The 18,061-nt window shown below is 37.8% G+C and overlaps 1 protein-coding gene across 3 annotated transcripts in view; it reads right to left on the bottom strand.

Moving 5' to 3' along the window:
• Positions 1-18,061, bottom strand: part of dab2ipb (DAB2 interacting protein b) — a 130,606-nt gene that overhangs the window by 7,559 nt on the left and 104,986 nt on the right. For all 3 annotated transcript variants that reach the window (XM_073839708.1, XM_073839706.1, XM_073839707.1), the window contains 8 exons: positions 16,275-16,419; positions 12,246-12,482; positions 11,788-11,989; positions 7,549-7,727; positions 4,347-5,232; positions 2,014-2,136; positions 730-932; positions 144-231 (listed from right to left, as the gene is read on the bottom strand). In XM_073839708.1, coding sequence (XP_073695809.1) covers positions 144-231; positions 730-932; positions 2,014-2,136; positions 4,347-5,232; positions 7,549-7,727; positions 11,788-11,989; positions 12,246-12,482; positions 16,275-16,419 — 2,063 coding nt within the window. The remainder of the gene's footprint in view (positions 1-143; positions 232-729; positions 933-2,013; positions 2,137-4,346; positions 5,233-7,548; positions 7,728-11,787; positions 11,990-12,245; positions 12,483-16,274; positions 16,420-18,061) is intronic.

Genomic DNA, 18,061 nt, shown 5'->3' with positions numbered 1-18,061 from the left:
TTACGGGTTTGGAACGACATAAGGGTGAGTAATTAATGACAGAATTTTTATTTTTGTGTGAACTGTCCCTTTAAGATCAGTACATTTTCCTAAAATTGTATGTTCAATGACGTCACCACTGATATATCTATATATAGACATACCTGCGCGTCAATGATCTTCTGTTTGGAGTCAATCACTGCCTGCATATCAGAATGATCCTTCTTCAGCTCTTCCTCCACAGACATCAACCTGCATCAACACAAAACAAACACACACTCAGTCCGGCTTTCATACATCCTCCCATTCTGTCTTTGATCTAGAGCTCGAGGCCATAAATAGCTGCCCCATAACATCAGTCTTGGAGGAAAGCAGCTCTCAGTAAATTCTGCCTTGAGGAAGGCTAAAAGTCTTCTAAAAGCTCTCGGTCTTCTCAGATTGCCACTAATACACTATCAGCTAAAAGCAAAATGACAGCGAGCATCAGAGGCTTGTGGCAGACTCCTGAAAGGCAAAGTGCCCTCTCTGTGTTTGTTCAATGTAAATTCATGTTTACTTTTATCTGACTCAGGGAGTATATGAAAAGGTGAACTTGTGTGATTCATTTCCACCAATTTTACCCATTCAGGCCAATTTGTGGACTGACATTTGCTTTTTTTTTCCTGCCTTCTTTTATCTCCCTCAACAGCCCGTCTGCCTTCATTTTGGTTTAAACTTTAAAATACTCTCATATCTTCCAGTATTTTCCACCTGCTTATGATGCCCTTCATCTGCAGATCTTTGTCTTCCTGTTGCCGCCTCAATCTCTCCTCGGATTCGTCCAGTCGAGCCTGATACTCCAGCAACATCTTCTGTGCTTGTTCCTCCTGTCCCTTGATCCGGGCCTCGTATTCCTCCAGCCTCTGCACCGACAAACGCAGTCGCTCCTGCAGCATACTGATCTCCGCCTGATACTGCAAGAGACAACATTTAGCAACATTTTAACCATAAGTAGCACTGAATGTTGAGCTACTAAAAATACTTTTGAAATGTATTTGTGGCAGCAAATGTGGTGTGCCAATTGTACACTAGTGATGACTAGAGATTGACCGATATATCTATTTACCAATATTTTTCCCGATATTTAAGCATTTTACCATAATCAGATATCGGTTTTGTAATATCGGATTCGGATAAACGTCGTCATCAAAAATCAAAGTGAAGTAATTTATTTACTTTATAACAGTCAATAAATATCGGTTCTGTATATTGGTTATCGGGCACATAAACTTGCAAATAATCGGTATTTGTTCTAAAAAATTAATATCGGTCGAGAGATGACTATTAGTAACTTTTTACATTAAGTTTAAATTTGTTAACAGTTTAAAAATGCATTAGACATCATAAATTAACAACAAACTAAATGTTTTACAGCATTTCTAAATATCATATTGTTCATTGTTAATTTATGTTCATTCATAATATATTTACTGAGTGAATCTTGCAGTGTTAAAAATGCATTAATATATGTAGAAATTAACTTTGACCTAGATGTACAACAAATTCTGTAAAAGTTGTGTAAGTGTATGTTAACATCGAACTTGGAATCAATTGTTAGTCGAGATGCTCAATGATGTCTCTTTCTCTTTCACACACATACAAAAGTCTGAGAGCACTTGTAGAAATTGCGTCTAAGAAGTGTGTTATTTCTGCACCACTAGTGGCATTAAACAGAAGTACAAACATTCCTACTACCTCTGAAACAGAGCAATGTTGAAAATATCACAGAGCTCCTCAGAAGGTCAAACTACAGATGGCTTACTTAAAGTCTCTGCTCATTAAACTGAGAGTTTAACATGAAAAACCTACACATTGTACCCTTAAGGCTGCATGCGAAAACACCCAACTCAGACGGAGCTGAATGTTGGATCACTGACACTGAGAAAATCCTCCTGTCTGAGTGAAATTAGTGCAGGATGATGATTCATTTCCCTTCCAGAGCGTGTTTGCATGAGCCGAAATCTCTGCTGCTATGATGTGTGGGTGGTCAGTTACCTTTTCAGCTTGTGTGTGCTCATCTCTGCAAAGCTCCGTCTCAGACTCCTGCTCTATATATGGCACATTCATCAACCAGGCAGCGGTACGGTCCAATGCGCTGGGGTTCACTGGGGATGGGGCCTATGGGACACATACACAAACACACACACATACGCATGAATAAACCAAAGATGAAACAAGATACACGCTCACACACACAAAGAAGTCATGCCAGGGGCATTGCGTTTTTAACAGGCAACATGGACAAGATGACATTTAGCTTGACATGAGGGTGAATAAAAAGAACATGTATGGCATGTGAGAATGATTATATTTAACATCATGCTAAGTTAAGATATTTTAGAAGATTAGTTCAAGCTAATTGTTTATCATGACATCATACAGTTGGCATTATAGTCCTCAAGTATACTGCAAAAAACATTTTCTTCAACGCATTTTGTTGTTTTTTACACTTGAGCATATCCTGATAATAAAATAAATTGATCTCAGAAGTAAATTAACTAATTTTTTTCAACAAAAATATTGAAACATCCTTCAAAAATTCAAAAAAGAAAATAAAACATTATATGGATTTTTCTCCATATAATGGACTTCAATGGTGGCCAATGGGTTGAAGGTTCAAATTACATTTTTAATGCAGCTTCAAAGGGCTCCACACAATCCCAGGTGAGGAATAAGGGTATTATCTAGCAAAACGATTGGTCTTTTTTTTTTTTAACTAAAAATGTATATACTTTTTAACTACAGTTGCTTTCAAACATGACTACATAATGTGTGAGGTTGGGCAGGTGCAAAATGAGTACTTGTGGTTATATTGTGGTATATAAATTATTATTTTTTTATTTAAAACAAGGACATATTGTTTCACTAGATAAGACCCTAGAGCCCTTTGAAGCTGCATAGAAACTGCAATTTAGACCTTCAACCCATTGACCACCATTAAAGTCCATCATATGGAGAAAAATCCTGGAATGTTTTTTCCAAAAACCTTCATTTCTTTTCAGCTGAAGAAAGAAAGACATGAACATCTTAGATGACAAGGGTGAGTAAATTATCAGGAGATTTTTATTCTGAAGTGAACTGATCCTTTAATAACCAAAAATGTAAGATATTAAGATTTGTGTTCAAATGCATGTTATTGACCTTATTATGGACAATTCATCCATGTGTTATTTTTTAAATTTATTTTTTATAATTAATGTCAAGCTTGCATTTAGATCTGCCTCCAACAACGATCGATAGAAACAGCAAATATTCAGTGCTGTTTTGTTCTGATGTTCTTCACAATACAGAAGAAAAGATCTGTCGCTACTTCCGTTTCATTGACTTGAAAACAAAGACATTTTGCCAATGAGGTTAGAAAAACAATAGTTCTATGTCTATGTCTATCTTTCAGCAAACGTATAATGATCAACTGACAATATTCACAGGAAGTCCACAGATGTGACTTTCACAGTCAGACAAAGAGCCTGGAGGTAATCTGCAATGTAATAAAAGTGTGCGCACATGTGGTTTCCATAGAAACGCTTCCATCAATCACTTCAAGCAATCAATCAAATCCCAAGAGAGAGAACAATGCATTGTGGATACAAGAAATGCCCTTCCTGTCCATTTCATTGACAAATCGTTGAGAAAAATGACTGCCAGTGGCAACAGTCAGTGTCGGGGGGTTCATGATTGGTAGCAAGCTAAGCCCTCTGATTCTTATTAGAATCAATAACCCAGACTTGCCGCAAGATATATTAACATTACTAGGTTAAGTTAAAGATAAATGATAAATGATCCAGATTTTCTGAAACAGATTTGCATGAAGCAGAAATTGGGATCATCTTTTCTTAAATGTTTTGATGTGCATGGATAAATTTAATAGATATGTGTGACCCTGGACCACAAAATCAGTCATAACAGTCAGTTTTTCTTTTAACTGAGACTTATACATCATCTAAATCTGAATAAATATGATTTCCATTGATGTACTGTTTGTTGGGATAAGACAATATTTGGCCGAGATACAACTATTTGAAAATCTGGAATCTGAGGGTGCAAAAAAAAAAAAAAAAAAAAATCTAAATATTAAGAAATTCGCCTTTAAAGTTGTCCAAATGAAGTTTTTAGCAATTTAATTTAAAAATTATGTTTTTATATATTTGCAATAGGACATTTACAAAATATCTTCATGGAACATGACCTTTACTTAATATCCTAATGATTTTTGGCATAAAAGAAAAATCGATCATTTTGATCCATACAATGTATTTTTGGCTATACAAATATACCCATGCTACTTAAGAATGGTTTTGTGGTCCAGGTCCATACAAACATATACGCACCTGTTTATGTGGAGCGCGATGCTTCATTTCTGGACTGTCCCCTTTGGAGGAGGAGCTCTGCTGTCGAAGCCGTGCGCCACTTCCAGGCCAGTCAGGTGACGATGACATCACAGTGTTATTAGGAGGCCGTGGATAGGGGGTGGAGTTCAATAGATTGGGTGGAGTTCGTCCTCTGGGTGCAGTCTGTGTGGGTGGTGGAGGCTGGTCAATTCGCCTCTGAGGACCACCGCTGCTCTGCCGTGGAACCGTAGGCTGGTTCCCATGCTGCGCGTCAGTTAGCGATAGCTGTCGTCTCGAGAAATCTCCCGAACGCCTCACAAACTCCTCCCCCACCGAAGCCCCCTGGGTTAGAAACGTGTGTTTGGTTCCTCCAAGCCCCTCCTCGTTGTTGCTATGGGAACTGACGGAGCTGTGACACTCTGACCCAGAATCTCCACTTGCATTCCCTCTAGCTGACACGGGCAACCCTGCTGCCATCTGGTACACTGGATTCTGAAAAGATAGCGGGGCCAAGAGCTGTGTAGGCCTGCCTGGGGCCCCTTCTGCTCCTGGGGTAGTGGGAGTCTGTCCTGGCCGGTGAAGAGTAGGGCCTCTGGCAATGTTGCCTTGGGGAGTCTGTGCATTCCAGGGAACCATTACACCCTCACCTAAACCTTCTGAAGTGATCCCTGCCGGGATGGCGATGGGTTCTAACGCCCTGGCTGCTTCCTGCAGGTCGACCATGGACAGGCTCTTGCCGCCGTTGGCCAGGCCCAGCTCGGGTTCGTTGGCCTCGGAGTAGCTAGAGCTGCGGGCAGGGGAGCCCTGGAGGCCAGAGGAGCGTGTGACGAAGAACAGGTCTTTGTTTTCAGGGGTGGGGGAAGGAAGGCGAGTAAAGTCCATTGGGCTAGTAAAGCGAAGAGATGGAGACAAGGACCAGAAAGAGAAAAGTGTCAATATTTAAAGCACAGAATTGGAAAACACTACACAACTAGCTCAGTTCCAAAACTTGCTTACTTACATTTAGAAATATTGCTGCTTTCCTGCAGACTTAAGTTTCAACCCTGCTTTAACACATCTGTAGCGTTGAACACCATAATAACCTGGTTCAGGTGTGTTTGATTTAGGTTGAAGCTGAACTCTGCTGTATGGTAGATATCCAATAGCAGGCTTTGAGACCCCTATTAAAGACATTTGATTCGGTATGCCGTTCCAAATGTAACGAGACCAATCTTATGATTTTGGGCCAATTTTTATATCTTTTGACCAGTAAGTGGCGCTGTGCCGAAATTATGTGCCCTCAGTATTCGTTCAACATGATATAATCCAAATTGGCTGTTGTTAATGATGAGACTGTCCTCTATTCATGTGCCAGTGTTTCTATAAGATTAATAACACAATATGAATCTAAACATAAGACATGATTAAAAAATGCAGCGTTTTACTACAAAATTCAAACTTTGGTATAGTTTGAATCAGTATGCTGCTCCTAATCTAACAAATTCACTTTTATGATAACAGAAATGCAATTTTTTAAATATCTTTTAACCAATATGTAGCCCTTAGGTTATGATTGGTATAACATGTACTAAGTTTGGTCTGAATCCGCTAAAGCATTGCAAAGACATAGCCTCATGTCAATTTTTTTGTGCAAATTTTGTCAAATTTGTTAACATGCTTTACAAAAATGGTTTGGTATATCAAAAAGCTTTTAAAAACTTATGGCCAGCATTGTCTGAAGATGATCTGAGCCAACTTTAGTGAAAATTAGAGAAGCCATTTAGGAAGAGTTCACAAAAGTTTTTTTTTTCCCACAAAATTTATTAGCGCAAATTTGGCCTTTTGGTAGCACAAGAGAGTTTGAGATAGAGACTCCAAGTTTACTATGGTTAATATTGAGACTGTCTTCTATCTGTGTGCCAAATTTCACAACTTTTCCGCAAGTGGTTTTATGGGCTGCCAGACTCCCAGAATGGAAGAAGAAGAAGAAACGGATACAATAGGTATCTAAGCAACTTCGTTTCTTGGCCCTTAAATACTTTTATCCAAAGTGCAACCCTGTTTAGATGAACCATATCCTGTCCAACTGACTAGTTAGCTGATAAGTGCAACGTAGTATGTTGCTAGTATAACACCTTTATACTTTAACAAGCACAAAACAGCCAGCACACACAAAAACTTAGTAAAATGATTATATTTAACTATGAACTGAAATTATTCGGCACATTTTGAGAGCTTAGTCTGTGGATTTTATACTGAGCTTACAGCACTACATTCTGAGATTGCCGTATCCACAAAGGATGCATGTGAAGCTGTCCAAGATGGTATCTTAGAAGTCAGCATAATTTTGCTGCTGACCTTTTGGAACAGCATCGGGAATACACCTGATGTCTTAAAATGCTGCCCACCTGCTGTAATCAACTCACTAGGTTTCGGAACAGAGCTATTATCTACAAGCATATCAATCACAAGACCCTCATAATATATGAGTTAGTGTTTGAAAAACAAAACTTTTCATAACCCACAAGTTTCTCAAACATGCATAAATACCATGCTAGACCATTCCAGACAGGTATAAAGCATCAGAGAGAATGCATGCAAAGTTATTATGCATCTCTTTCTGTCCCTACTTCCACCCAGACTGTGTTTATTGTCTGGATATCTGTGAAAAAAATGCTAATTTAATTCATCATAATCTCCGTCCAGACACCAACCAACAAGCTTCACTCGATGCTTTCTCCTTGCAGCCTCCATCGCTTTTGATCCCTCGTATATTTATCTTCCCTTTCCCTGAATGTGTGTGTGTGTGTGTGTGTGTGTGTGTGTTTGTGTGTGTGTGTGTGAGAACTACAATTACAGGCCTCTCATTCTCTCTGGCTCTCATAAATGTCGGTAGGGAATTAGCAGCGAGCTAGACAGATAAAGATGAGCCGCTCTCTTTAGAAGAGCAGTCTACTGGATAAAGTGAGGGCACACTCTTAAGAACAGGAACGAGGACAGTCTTTGTGGCTGAAAGTAACAGATAACAGCGAGTACGTAAGCAATATGGCTGTACTTCACAACTTTGTGCCATTGTCTAAAACTGATGTGTCAGAATACCTATTTATCATGAAATATGCATATTGTTTTTTGCACAGATGTGTACAATTATGGACATACTTGATTCTGATTGGTTACAGTTTTGAAATTTGAAAATTTGCGGTGAATCTGATTCGTGGCTTACCCTGGTAGGTCGCTGTCGATGGCCATCTTTTGTAATCCACTGGAGATGCTACATCCAGGGGCTGGAGGGGACGGCACACGATCAGAAGGAATGCTCATCTGTATGTTCGGTGGGTTTGTTAACGCTCCATGTACGTCCCTCAGTATTCTAGGTAACGGGCCAAGCTTGGAGGTAGCGCTCTGAGGACAGATGAAAGATTTCATTGAAAATTAACACATACCCCAAAGATCTCTTATATCTGTGCAGGACTCTCTATTACCCCCCCGGAGAATAGAGGAAGAACACAACAGAACATCAATGACTGTGTGGAAATGAGATCCTGTAGCTGAACTGGTAGAGCATGGCGATAGCAACGCCGAGGTCACAGGTCGGATTCCCAAGGAACACAGTTACTGATTAAATGTATAGTATAATTTTATTGCACTGTAAGCTGTTTTGGATAAAAGAATAGCATCAGGCAATGTTTTAAATGTAAATGGTCTATCCACCTCTCAACAATAAAATCACTCAACAATAAAATGACCTCCTAATGTGCTACAGTATATTAGTGATAGACCGATATACCCACTAGGCAGATTAATCCACCAATATTTAGCCATAGCTGACAGCTGTATTTGCAGATTGATTTATAAAAGATTGAACTGCAAAGGTCCTGTTTTAAATATTTTCAATAGTGAGTAATATTTCTGTCAAATTAAATGTAATTACATTTTATATACACTGCTGTTCAAAAGTTTGGGATCAGTAAGATTTAATCAACACATGCATTAAATATGAAAGTAAACAGTATTTCTATTTCAAATAAATGTAATTCTTCTGAAGTTTCTATTAAACCAAAAAAATACAACTTTGCCATCACAGGAATAAATTATATTTAATATATATTTAAACAGGAATAAATCACATTTTAAAATACATTTAAACAGAAAACAGTTACTTTAAATTGTAAAAAAAAAAATTATTTATTGTATTGATCAAATAAAAGAAGCCTTGGTGAGCATAAGAGACCATAAGAGACATGAAGCATGTTTATTTCCACCAATTTTAATTAGGGCTCCATGCCCCAATTAAAACCGGTTGAAACAAATGTGTTTCATGTATTTATGTGACGAAAATGAAGAACCACTTATGACAGGAGACACTCTTTCTGCACACAAGCTTTTTACTCTCTGATCTTCTCCAAAAGCATTTAATAATGGAACAGCCATAACCTAGATAAATTCAAATTTGACTGATTTAAATTTTTGATTATTGGCTTATTCTGTGACATTCCGGTTGGTTGAATCTCTCTGGCCTTAAATGAATTATGTTTCATAATCACAACACGTGTGATGTATGGCTACGAATTCTTAGTGACATATCAATTAACAGTTCTCATGCACATGGATCCCAGAAAGCAACTGTGTCTGACCACTGTGTGCCCACTATCAGTCTGTGGCAGCCTTAGGGACTAATGGACTTCCCATGTAGAACTCAAACACTGAGAGGGCATGAGCTTTCAGGGCATGTCCACCTAACGTGATCGGAATAATTCAACATAAAGTGCTGCTATGAGAATATTCAAGATTTAATTAGTAATGTTTGTATAGTTACAGGCAGTGTCTGTGGTGTACCGGCATACAGGCACAGGCTGCAGATAAATGCAACTTTGCTTAAACAGATTTTGCATGACTGCAAGTTTTCATTTAGAGTGGAGAATTTGAGCAAATACAACAGCTAGGCTATATTTAGCAAGCGAGAAGGATGAGGATTAGAAGATAATTTCTTGCAAAAATATGTATAAAGTAACAAACATATGGGGCACGCATCTTATAAGGTCTGAACATTAAAAGCAACAAAATGAAGGATTTTAAAGTCTGACTGTTACAGCCTGAAGGCAATTTCAGTCCACCTACTCAAAGAACACAGAAAACTGGAGCACAACTTTAGAACCTTCTGTGGCATCAGTGATGAGCTGCCTTGTCACAACACTATCCTGAGTTTACCTACCACGCAACGGCAAACACTGCACTGAAGACATGCTGAAATCCGACATGTCTGACCATCCAACATGATCTCACAGTAATTTGCACATATTTCACGACGTGGCTAATTCATACAAATTCATTCGACCTCACATCCAATTTGTGAAAAATCTTATGTACAGTGCCTTGCGAAATTATTCATACCCCTTCATTTTCTTCACATTTTGTTATGTTGCTACCTTGTGTTAAACTACTTTAAATTACTTTTTGTCCCACATCAATCTACACTCCCTACTCCATAATGGCAAAGCAAAAAATTGGTTTTTAACATTTGTGCAAATTTATTAAAAATAAAAAAACTGAGAAGATCCCGTTGCATAAGTATTCATACCCTTTTCTGGGACACTCGAAATTTAGCTCAGGAGCATTCATATTGCTTCTAGATGTTACTACACTTCGAGTGGAGTTAAACTGTGGCAAATTCATTTGAATGAGTATGATTTAGAAAGGCACACACCTCTCAGAAAAGGTCTAACAGCTGAAAATGCATATCAGAGCAAAAACCCTGAGGTCAAGATAACTGCCTGTAGAGCTCAGTGACAGACTTGCGTTAAGGCAATGATCTAGGGAAGAGTTCAGAAACAAATCTGCTGCATTGAAGGTTCACAGAAGCATGTAGCCTCCATTATCCATAATGGAAGACGATTGGAACAACTAGGACTCTAGAAAATGTCTGCCAGCCCCCATCCAAGCTGACAGAGCTTGAGAGGTGAAAAGGTGAGGCAAAGAATGGCAGATAATTGCCAAATGCAGATGTGCAAAGCTTGTCACATCATACCCAAAAAGACTTGAGGCTGTAAAGGTGCGTCAACTATGTACTGAGTTAAGGGTATTAATACTTATGCAATGTACTTATTTCAGTGTTTTATTTGTAATAAATTTGTAAAATTTGCAAATCTGGTTTTTGCTTTGTCATTATTATGGTGTACGGAGTGTAAATTTTACAAATTTATTAAAAATAAAACACTGAAATAAGTACATTGCATAAGTATTCATACCCTTAACTCAGTACATAGTCAGTACATACCTGTAGGCCACAGGTAAATAATGGGTTTATGTGACGATTATTTGATAGTAAGTTAAATTAGAAGTTGTTATTTTTTTAAAGTCTAATAAATGTTGCAATTGATCGTTCTCAATTATTCTGTAATGTTGAATGGCTATAGTCAATGAATAAATATTTGGAGAAAAAGAACAATTTCCTAGAGACATCTGTGATACCTCCAGTCATAAAAAAATATTGAACAAATATTAAAAAAGTAGAGGGCGCCCTCGACTAAAGATTTTTCTGGTCGACTGGTCGACTATTAGTTTATTAATAAACCATTTAAATCATAATAATGAGCCTTTAATAACCTACATAGCCTACTAAGCGCTCAAGCGCACGCATAAAGCTTGCCACAGTGCACCGGCAGATATAATACTTATGAATGTGTCAGGGAAAAACAGCAAGGACAGTGCATTTACAAAAGCGCAACATTTTGTTGCTATTGTGAGTGCACACCAATAAACGTAGAGTCTTTATAGATTGTAAATATGTTTTACTTTTAGCTATATGACCAAAAATGAGAGCATTTTAAGAGCAAGTGACCGCACCGGCGCCTCCATCTGTCAGGCTGTGAGCGCTCTACTATTCAGCTTTCACACTTCGTACAGACACACACATGAATAGCGCACATTTTTCTAGGTTAACATTACATTAAGCAGCCATGTAAAGTTGCTACTACTTACATATTTCAGATGAACAGCCATATATGAGGTCTATAAATTATAAGTCTGTGTTTGGATGTCTTGACCGATATACTATATTACCACACAGACCAGCTGTTAACAATCTGTCCATCACAGACTGTGTGACTTCGCCACTTCCTGTGGAATTTTTTTTTTCTGCGACTAAGCGACTAATACAAATTTGGTTGATCAAGCCTCTTCTCGTCGACTAACAGTTAGTTGATTATTAGGGGGCAGCCCTATTAATTAGAATGATTGTTTCAAGTATAATACTACAAAACTTTAAAAAGTTTAAAGTTTCTTTTTGCCAATGTTAAACAATTTTTAGGATATATACTTTTTTGTTGTTCTTTCCTTCCAAAATACTGATTTGAAAACCATTTTTGCAGTGTTTATGCAGGTTTGAAGTGAAACAGCTCCTGCTGAAAATCTCTACACTACAAAAACAATCAAATGGAACCAACCGCTAGGTGAACAGACTAACCTGGTCCATTTGGGACACCACCTCAGCTAGAAGCGAGTGCAAGGTGGAGAGCTCACGGCCCAGGTCAATATAGCCCTCGAAGCCTGCAGTATTTGAGATGGTCTCTGGGTTGGAGATCTCCAGCAGGAAGCGCTGCATGTTGGTCCACTCCTGCTCCAAAAACTGATTCATGAAGGACATGTACTCCTCCTTATTACCAAACCTGACAGAAAGCAGGAATAAAAATGATTCGCTGATGCATTTAATAACTCAATTAACCATGCTAATGACTGTATAATCATAATTATATCTATTAGCTTCATTTCATTCTTATGAATAGCATTTTAGCTCATAACAACATGACAAGCTATCAAACTGAGGCGTTTCTAAACTCATTCGTCAGCTCCGTCATGAAACATTAAAGCACTTTCTCCCTACTCAATCACACACACTCACACTGGAGTAAATGAAATCCTTACTTGGTGAAGTTTGCAAGGTTCTGTGTAACCTTGGCGATAAGAGTGAGCGTGCGCGCAGTGCGGTCGTCTGGGTACTCCTGCGTCAAGTTGAAGAGAGATGGCGACATGATGGCCGGACACAGAAAACGCAAAAACAGTGATGCGCTGATAAGACGCTCGCTGATATCCGGTCGACCTCGGTTACCACATTCATGTCTCCACGACGCAAACACCTCCTTTAGTTCCCGTGGAAACACACTGTTGAGGAGTGGAGAGTTGAACACTGAATTTAGATGAAAACCAAAAAATTAAAACTGACAAAACTGCAAACAGTTATTTTTACTAGTAGTAGAGCTGTAAAACGATTAGACGTGATTGAGTCAAGATAAAAGTTTATGTTTGCATTCTATATGTGTGGGTACTGTGTTTATTTATTATGTACTGTATATGCAAATACACACACATCTGTGACCCTGGAAAACATAAGTAGCACGGGTGTATTTGTAGCAATATTCAAAAATACATTGTATGGGTCATAGACTTTTCTTTTATGCCAAAAATCATTAGGTTAAGTAAAGATCATGTTCCATTAAGATATTTTGTAAATTTTCAACCATAAATATCAAAATCTAATTTTTTATTAGTAATATGCATTGCTAAAAACTTCATTTGGACGACGTTAAAGGTGATTTTGTCAATATTTAGATTTTTTTGCACCCTCAGATTCTAGATTTTCAAATAGTTGTATCTCAACCAAATATAGTCCTATCCTAACCATACATCAATGGAAAGCTTATTTATTCAGATGATGTAAAATCTCCATTTTGAAAAAGTGACTCTTACGACTGGTTTTGTGGTCCAGGGCCACATATATTTATATATTTAAAAAAATATTATTGTAAGTATTGTATGTATTTGTATGCAAACACTTGTATATAATTTATATTATAAATATAAATATTTTACATATAAATCTAACATATATTTTTTTTAAATATATACGTGTGAGTGTATTTATATACATAATAAATATACACATTGAAACTTTTATTTTTAATCGATTAATCGCAAATAATCGTTTTGCAGCTCTAGTAAGTAGTTTCACTATTTATTACTATTTATTCACTATTTATAACTATTTATTTATTTTATATATTTATTAATTATCTTTTTGCAAACTCCTGAGGGGAAAACCTTCTAATATCCATACATTTTACAACTATGCTGTATATGTTAAAATATAGAGCATTAGATCTGAGTGATTCAAAATTTCTAAAACTATTTAAGTGGTACTCTCATTATTTGTGTAATGCTATAGAACTGTAATATATAACACACTCATAAACAAATCACTCAATGACAATGAAAATGCTGTCAATTGATTTAAAAAAAGTAACTAATTATTTTATCTGAAATTAATCACGACAAAAGGACCCTTTCCAAGGAAGGAGATTGTCAACTTTGGGGCAAATAACCAAGATTAATGGTCAAAGAAATGCACATCATGAACATCACATGAGTTAAGTCATTAGAGTTTGGTTGGTGGACTCCCCGACCAGAGGACAGAGCTAAAATTCCTTCTACACCCTCTTGACCTCTTTGTTCCTCACAGAAACACATCCTTGTGGTCACAATATGGCATAAAACTGCCTTTCCATTTAGCTATGCACCTGGAATCATGCTAAAGAACTTATGAGCAACTCATCATTTCTATGTATAACTTCCTATCACATATGTAACTCACACATTTGTCTATTATGTTTTAATCACTCATTGTGTATGTCCTTTTTGATAACTATTGAATAGTTTAATGGTTTATATTGGTGTTTGGTATGGTTGAACCCGAAATTGCATTCTTGAAATGTTTCTATAATTCAATTCTTTGTAAAATGTATTTTAGTCTTGTTACCGAAATCATGTCCAAATTTAACTTTGCCAAGAGCGGGAAAGTTGGGACCCGTGGGACTGATAAGATAACATTGTGATTTGTGGTTGGGAGGAGAAACTAACAGTCCCCTGAGTTAGGACAGTGTTCTAATTGGTCAAGACACCATTTGGGATGTGTCCAAAAGCGAGTTTAAATACCCAGGACACCATCAAATCGCTCTCGTACTCTCTTACGATGACTCTCTTACAATCATGCTCTCTTACTCTCTCTTAATCTTTGTGCTTCGCGCCGCTGCGTTTCGACGCTGCCTGGCCTGAATGCCAGCCTGCTCCTCTAAAGGAAACATGAGGAGATCATTACACTTCCGTCTTTTACTTTAATTCTTTTATTTCTTTCCGTTGAGAGTTTCATGTTCTAGTTAAGTTTTGTGCAAGCCGCGACCGACCTAAACGTCTTCGCTGACCTCAACTTTAACAGCGCACAACTCGAATCCTCAAGCCAACGCCCAAGACTTCACGTCCAACGAACGACAACCGAACTCCCATCCAATCAGCAACTCCGGGAACCCCTTTTGGAACGACGCACGAAAGGAATCCCCTCGATACAAAGGCAACGCAAGTACAACCTCCAGATTCTCACTGAACTGGTGCATTTTGATATAAAGTTTAATAACCTCTTTGAGAGACTCAATACGAGGGTTAATTAAGTGATTGATGGTTGTTCAGGTCTAAGCAATTGCACATATTTCTATAAACTTGGGACTTCATATTTTCATTCCTTTAAACTCATTCTTTCCTCACTTTCTCTTTCTGCAACCTGTGTGAATGCGTGTGTTTATGTTAGATTAGTTTGTATGTGTTAGGTTTATCCAATAAAATCGTATTTTTATTAGAAAAGATAAGTATCTTGTGTTTTGTGCTTACAAGTTAATGTCTTAAACTGCAGATTTTGCTACTGTGCTAATATATAGTGTTTTCACTATATTCTGGATAGTAATATCCATTGCAGAGTTTCTGTTACACGGCTTGTGAATGAATCGCGGGTCGACTCTGAACAGCCGTAAAACAGCGATTCTGTTCAAATTCCCTATTGAATCATATTCGATTCCCTTTGAGCTAAATTATATGTAATTAATCCCTTACACTGACTATAGCCATTGAACATTACAGTATAATTGAGAGCTGTAAGTTTGATTCACTTCTAATTTAAGTGAACTTCAAACAATCTTCACATAAACCCATTATTTGCCTGTGCCCTTCAGCAAGTAGGAAATATACAGAAACTGAATAAAGTTATCAAACACTAAATACTGAATTAAATATAGCTATATCCTCAAAGCATCAAAAGTTATTGATTTCCTCTTTTGTTCTTGGATTTTTCTTTTGTTCTTTGATTAACAGACATCAAAGCAGCTGGGTTTTTATGTTATTTGGCTGCTATCACTTTAAGAGCTGCCGCCGCTGAATGTGACATGAATCTGACCCGCATACTGGTACTTTAACTCAAACTTTAATATGAAACGATACAGGCTACAGTCGCCACATTTGTGCTTGCAATTGAAGTGCACGTGCTACGAGCACAGTTTAACAGCTGACAGGACAGGTCAATTCGTTTTTACTGACATATGGCCTGACAACATCTCATCTGACTGCAGTTTGCCGCTGTTCTACTGAAGTTCCTCGGTCACCTGTATATTTCCTTGAAGTGAAGTTGGAGTGCCTGTCTGAAAAGTCCTGTTTGGTGTGGTTGTAAAGACGTTCTGCGACTAAATAAACACAATTGTTTGTTGATAAAAAGATACTGAAGCAGTAATTGTGAGTGGGGTAGCCAACTCCAGCCCTGCCTCTGCGCTAACAGCATTAAATATTTTTAATACCATTAAAATGGAAAAATTACTAGCTAATTTTGACAGCACTAATTATTATTATTATTATTATTATTATTATTAGTAGTAGTAGTAGTAGTAGTAGTAGTAGTAGTAGTAGTATTGCCTCCCCTGCTTCATTTTATCTTATAATCATATCAAATATTTGGCTTTTAGGAGAATATTTGGGAGAACCTGAGATAAGTTGAATAATCAAAAAAGAAGCAATAAAACGCTGCAATAAACTGCATTATTGGTTCACATCAACAGATGGCTGTGAAGGGCACAATGTGCTTACCGGTAAGACTCAATGATCTTGCAGAAAGCCAGCTCACAGCACATCCTAAGGTTGCTTTGATGTTCAGCTAGATCGCTAGATGAACATTTGGATGGATCCACCTCACAGTTCTCGTCAGACTCATACAGAGCCTTTATAAACTCACCTACAGTGAAAGAAAGAGAAAACACATTAAAGACACTGGTGTTTTTAAATTCATCCTGTGTACAGTCGTGGCCAAAAGTTTTGAGAATTACACAAATATTAGTTTTCACAAAGTTTGCTGCTAAACTGCTTTTAGATCTTTGTTTCAGTTGTTTCTGTGATGTACTGAAATACAGGTCCTTTAAAAAAAATTAGCATATTGTGATAAAGTTCATTATTTTCTGTAATGTACTGATAGACATTAGACTTTCATATATTTTAGATTCATCACACACATTTGAAAGTAGTTCTAGACTTTTTTTGTTTTAATATTGATGATTTTGGCATACAGCTCATGAAAACCCAAAATTCCTATCTCAAAAAATTAGCATATTTCATCCGACCAATAAAAGAAAAGTGTTTTTAATACAAAAAAAGTCAACCTTCAAATAATTATGTTCAGTTATGCACTCAATACTTGGTCGGGAATCCTTTTGCAGAAATTACTGCTTCAATGCAGCCTGTGGCACTGCTGAGGTGTTATGGAGGCCCAGGATGCTTCGATAGCGGCCTTAAGCTCATCCAGAGTGTTAGGTCTTGCGTCTCTCAACTTTCTCTTCACAATATCCCACAGATTCTCTATGGGGTTCAGGTCAGGAGAGTTGGCAGGCCAATTGAGCACAGTAATACCATGGTCAGTAAACCATGGTAACCAAAACCAGTTACCAGTGGTTTTGACACTGTGAGCAGGTGCCAGGTCGTGCTGAAAAATGAAATCTTCATCTCCATAAAGCTTTTCAGCAGATGGAAGCATGAAGTGCTCCAAAATCTCCTGATAGCTAGCTACATTGACCCTGCCCTTGATAAAACACAGTGGACCAACACCAGCAGCCGACATGGCACCCCAGACCATCACTGACTGTGGGTACTTGACACTGGACTTCAGGCATTTTGGCATTTTCCTCTCCCCAGTCTTCCTCCAGACTCTGGCACCTTGATTTCCGAATGACATGCAAAATTTGCTTTCATCCGAAAAAAGTACTTTGGACCACTGTGTTTTATCAAGGGCAGGGTCAATGCAGCTAGTTATCAGGAGATTTTGGAGCACTTCATGCTTCCATCTGCTGAAAAGCTTTATGGAGATGAATATTTCATTTTGCAGCACGACCTGGCACCTGCTCACAGTGCCAAAACCAATGGTAAATGGTTTACTGACCATGGTATTACTGTGCTCAATTGGCCTGCCAACTCTCCTGACCTGAACCCCATAGAGAATCTGTGGGATATTGTGAAGAGAAAGTTGAGAGACGCAAGACCCAACACTCTGGATGAGCTTAAGGCCGCTATCGAAGCATCCTGGGCCTCCATAACACCTCAGCAGTGCCACAGGCTGATTGCCTCCATGCCACGCCGCATTGAAGCAGTCATTTCTGCAAAAGGATTCCCGACCAAGTATTGAGTGCATAACTGAACATAATTATTTGAAGGTTGACTTTTTTTGTATTAAAAACACTTTTCTTTTATTGGTCGGATGAAATATGCTAATTTTTTGAGATAGGAATTTTGGGTTTTCATGAGCTGTATGCCAAAATCATCAATATTAAAACAATAAAAGGCTAGAACTACTTTCAAATGTGCGTAATGAATCTAAAATATATGAAAGT

Source organism: Garra rufa, chromosome 5 (genome assembly GCF_049309525.1).
Source record: "Garra rufa chromosome 5, GarRuf1.0, whole genome shotgun sequence".
Taxonomy (NCBI): Eukaryota; Metazoa; Chordata; class Actinopteri; order Cypriniformes; family Cyprinidae; genus Garra; species Garra rufa.
Note: the sequence above shows the minus strand (reverse complement) of the source record. Positions and strands in the feature narration are given on the sequence as shown.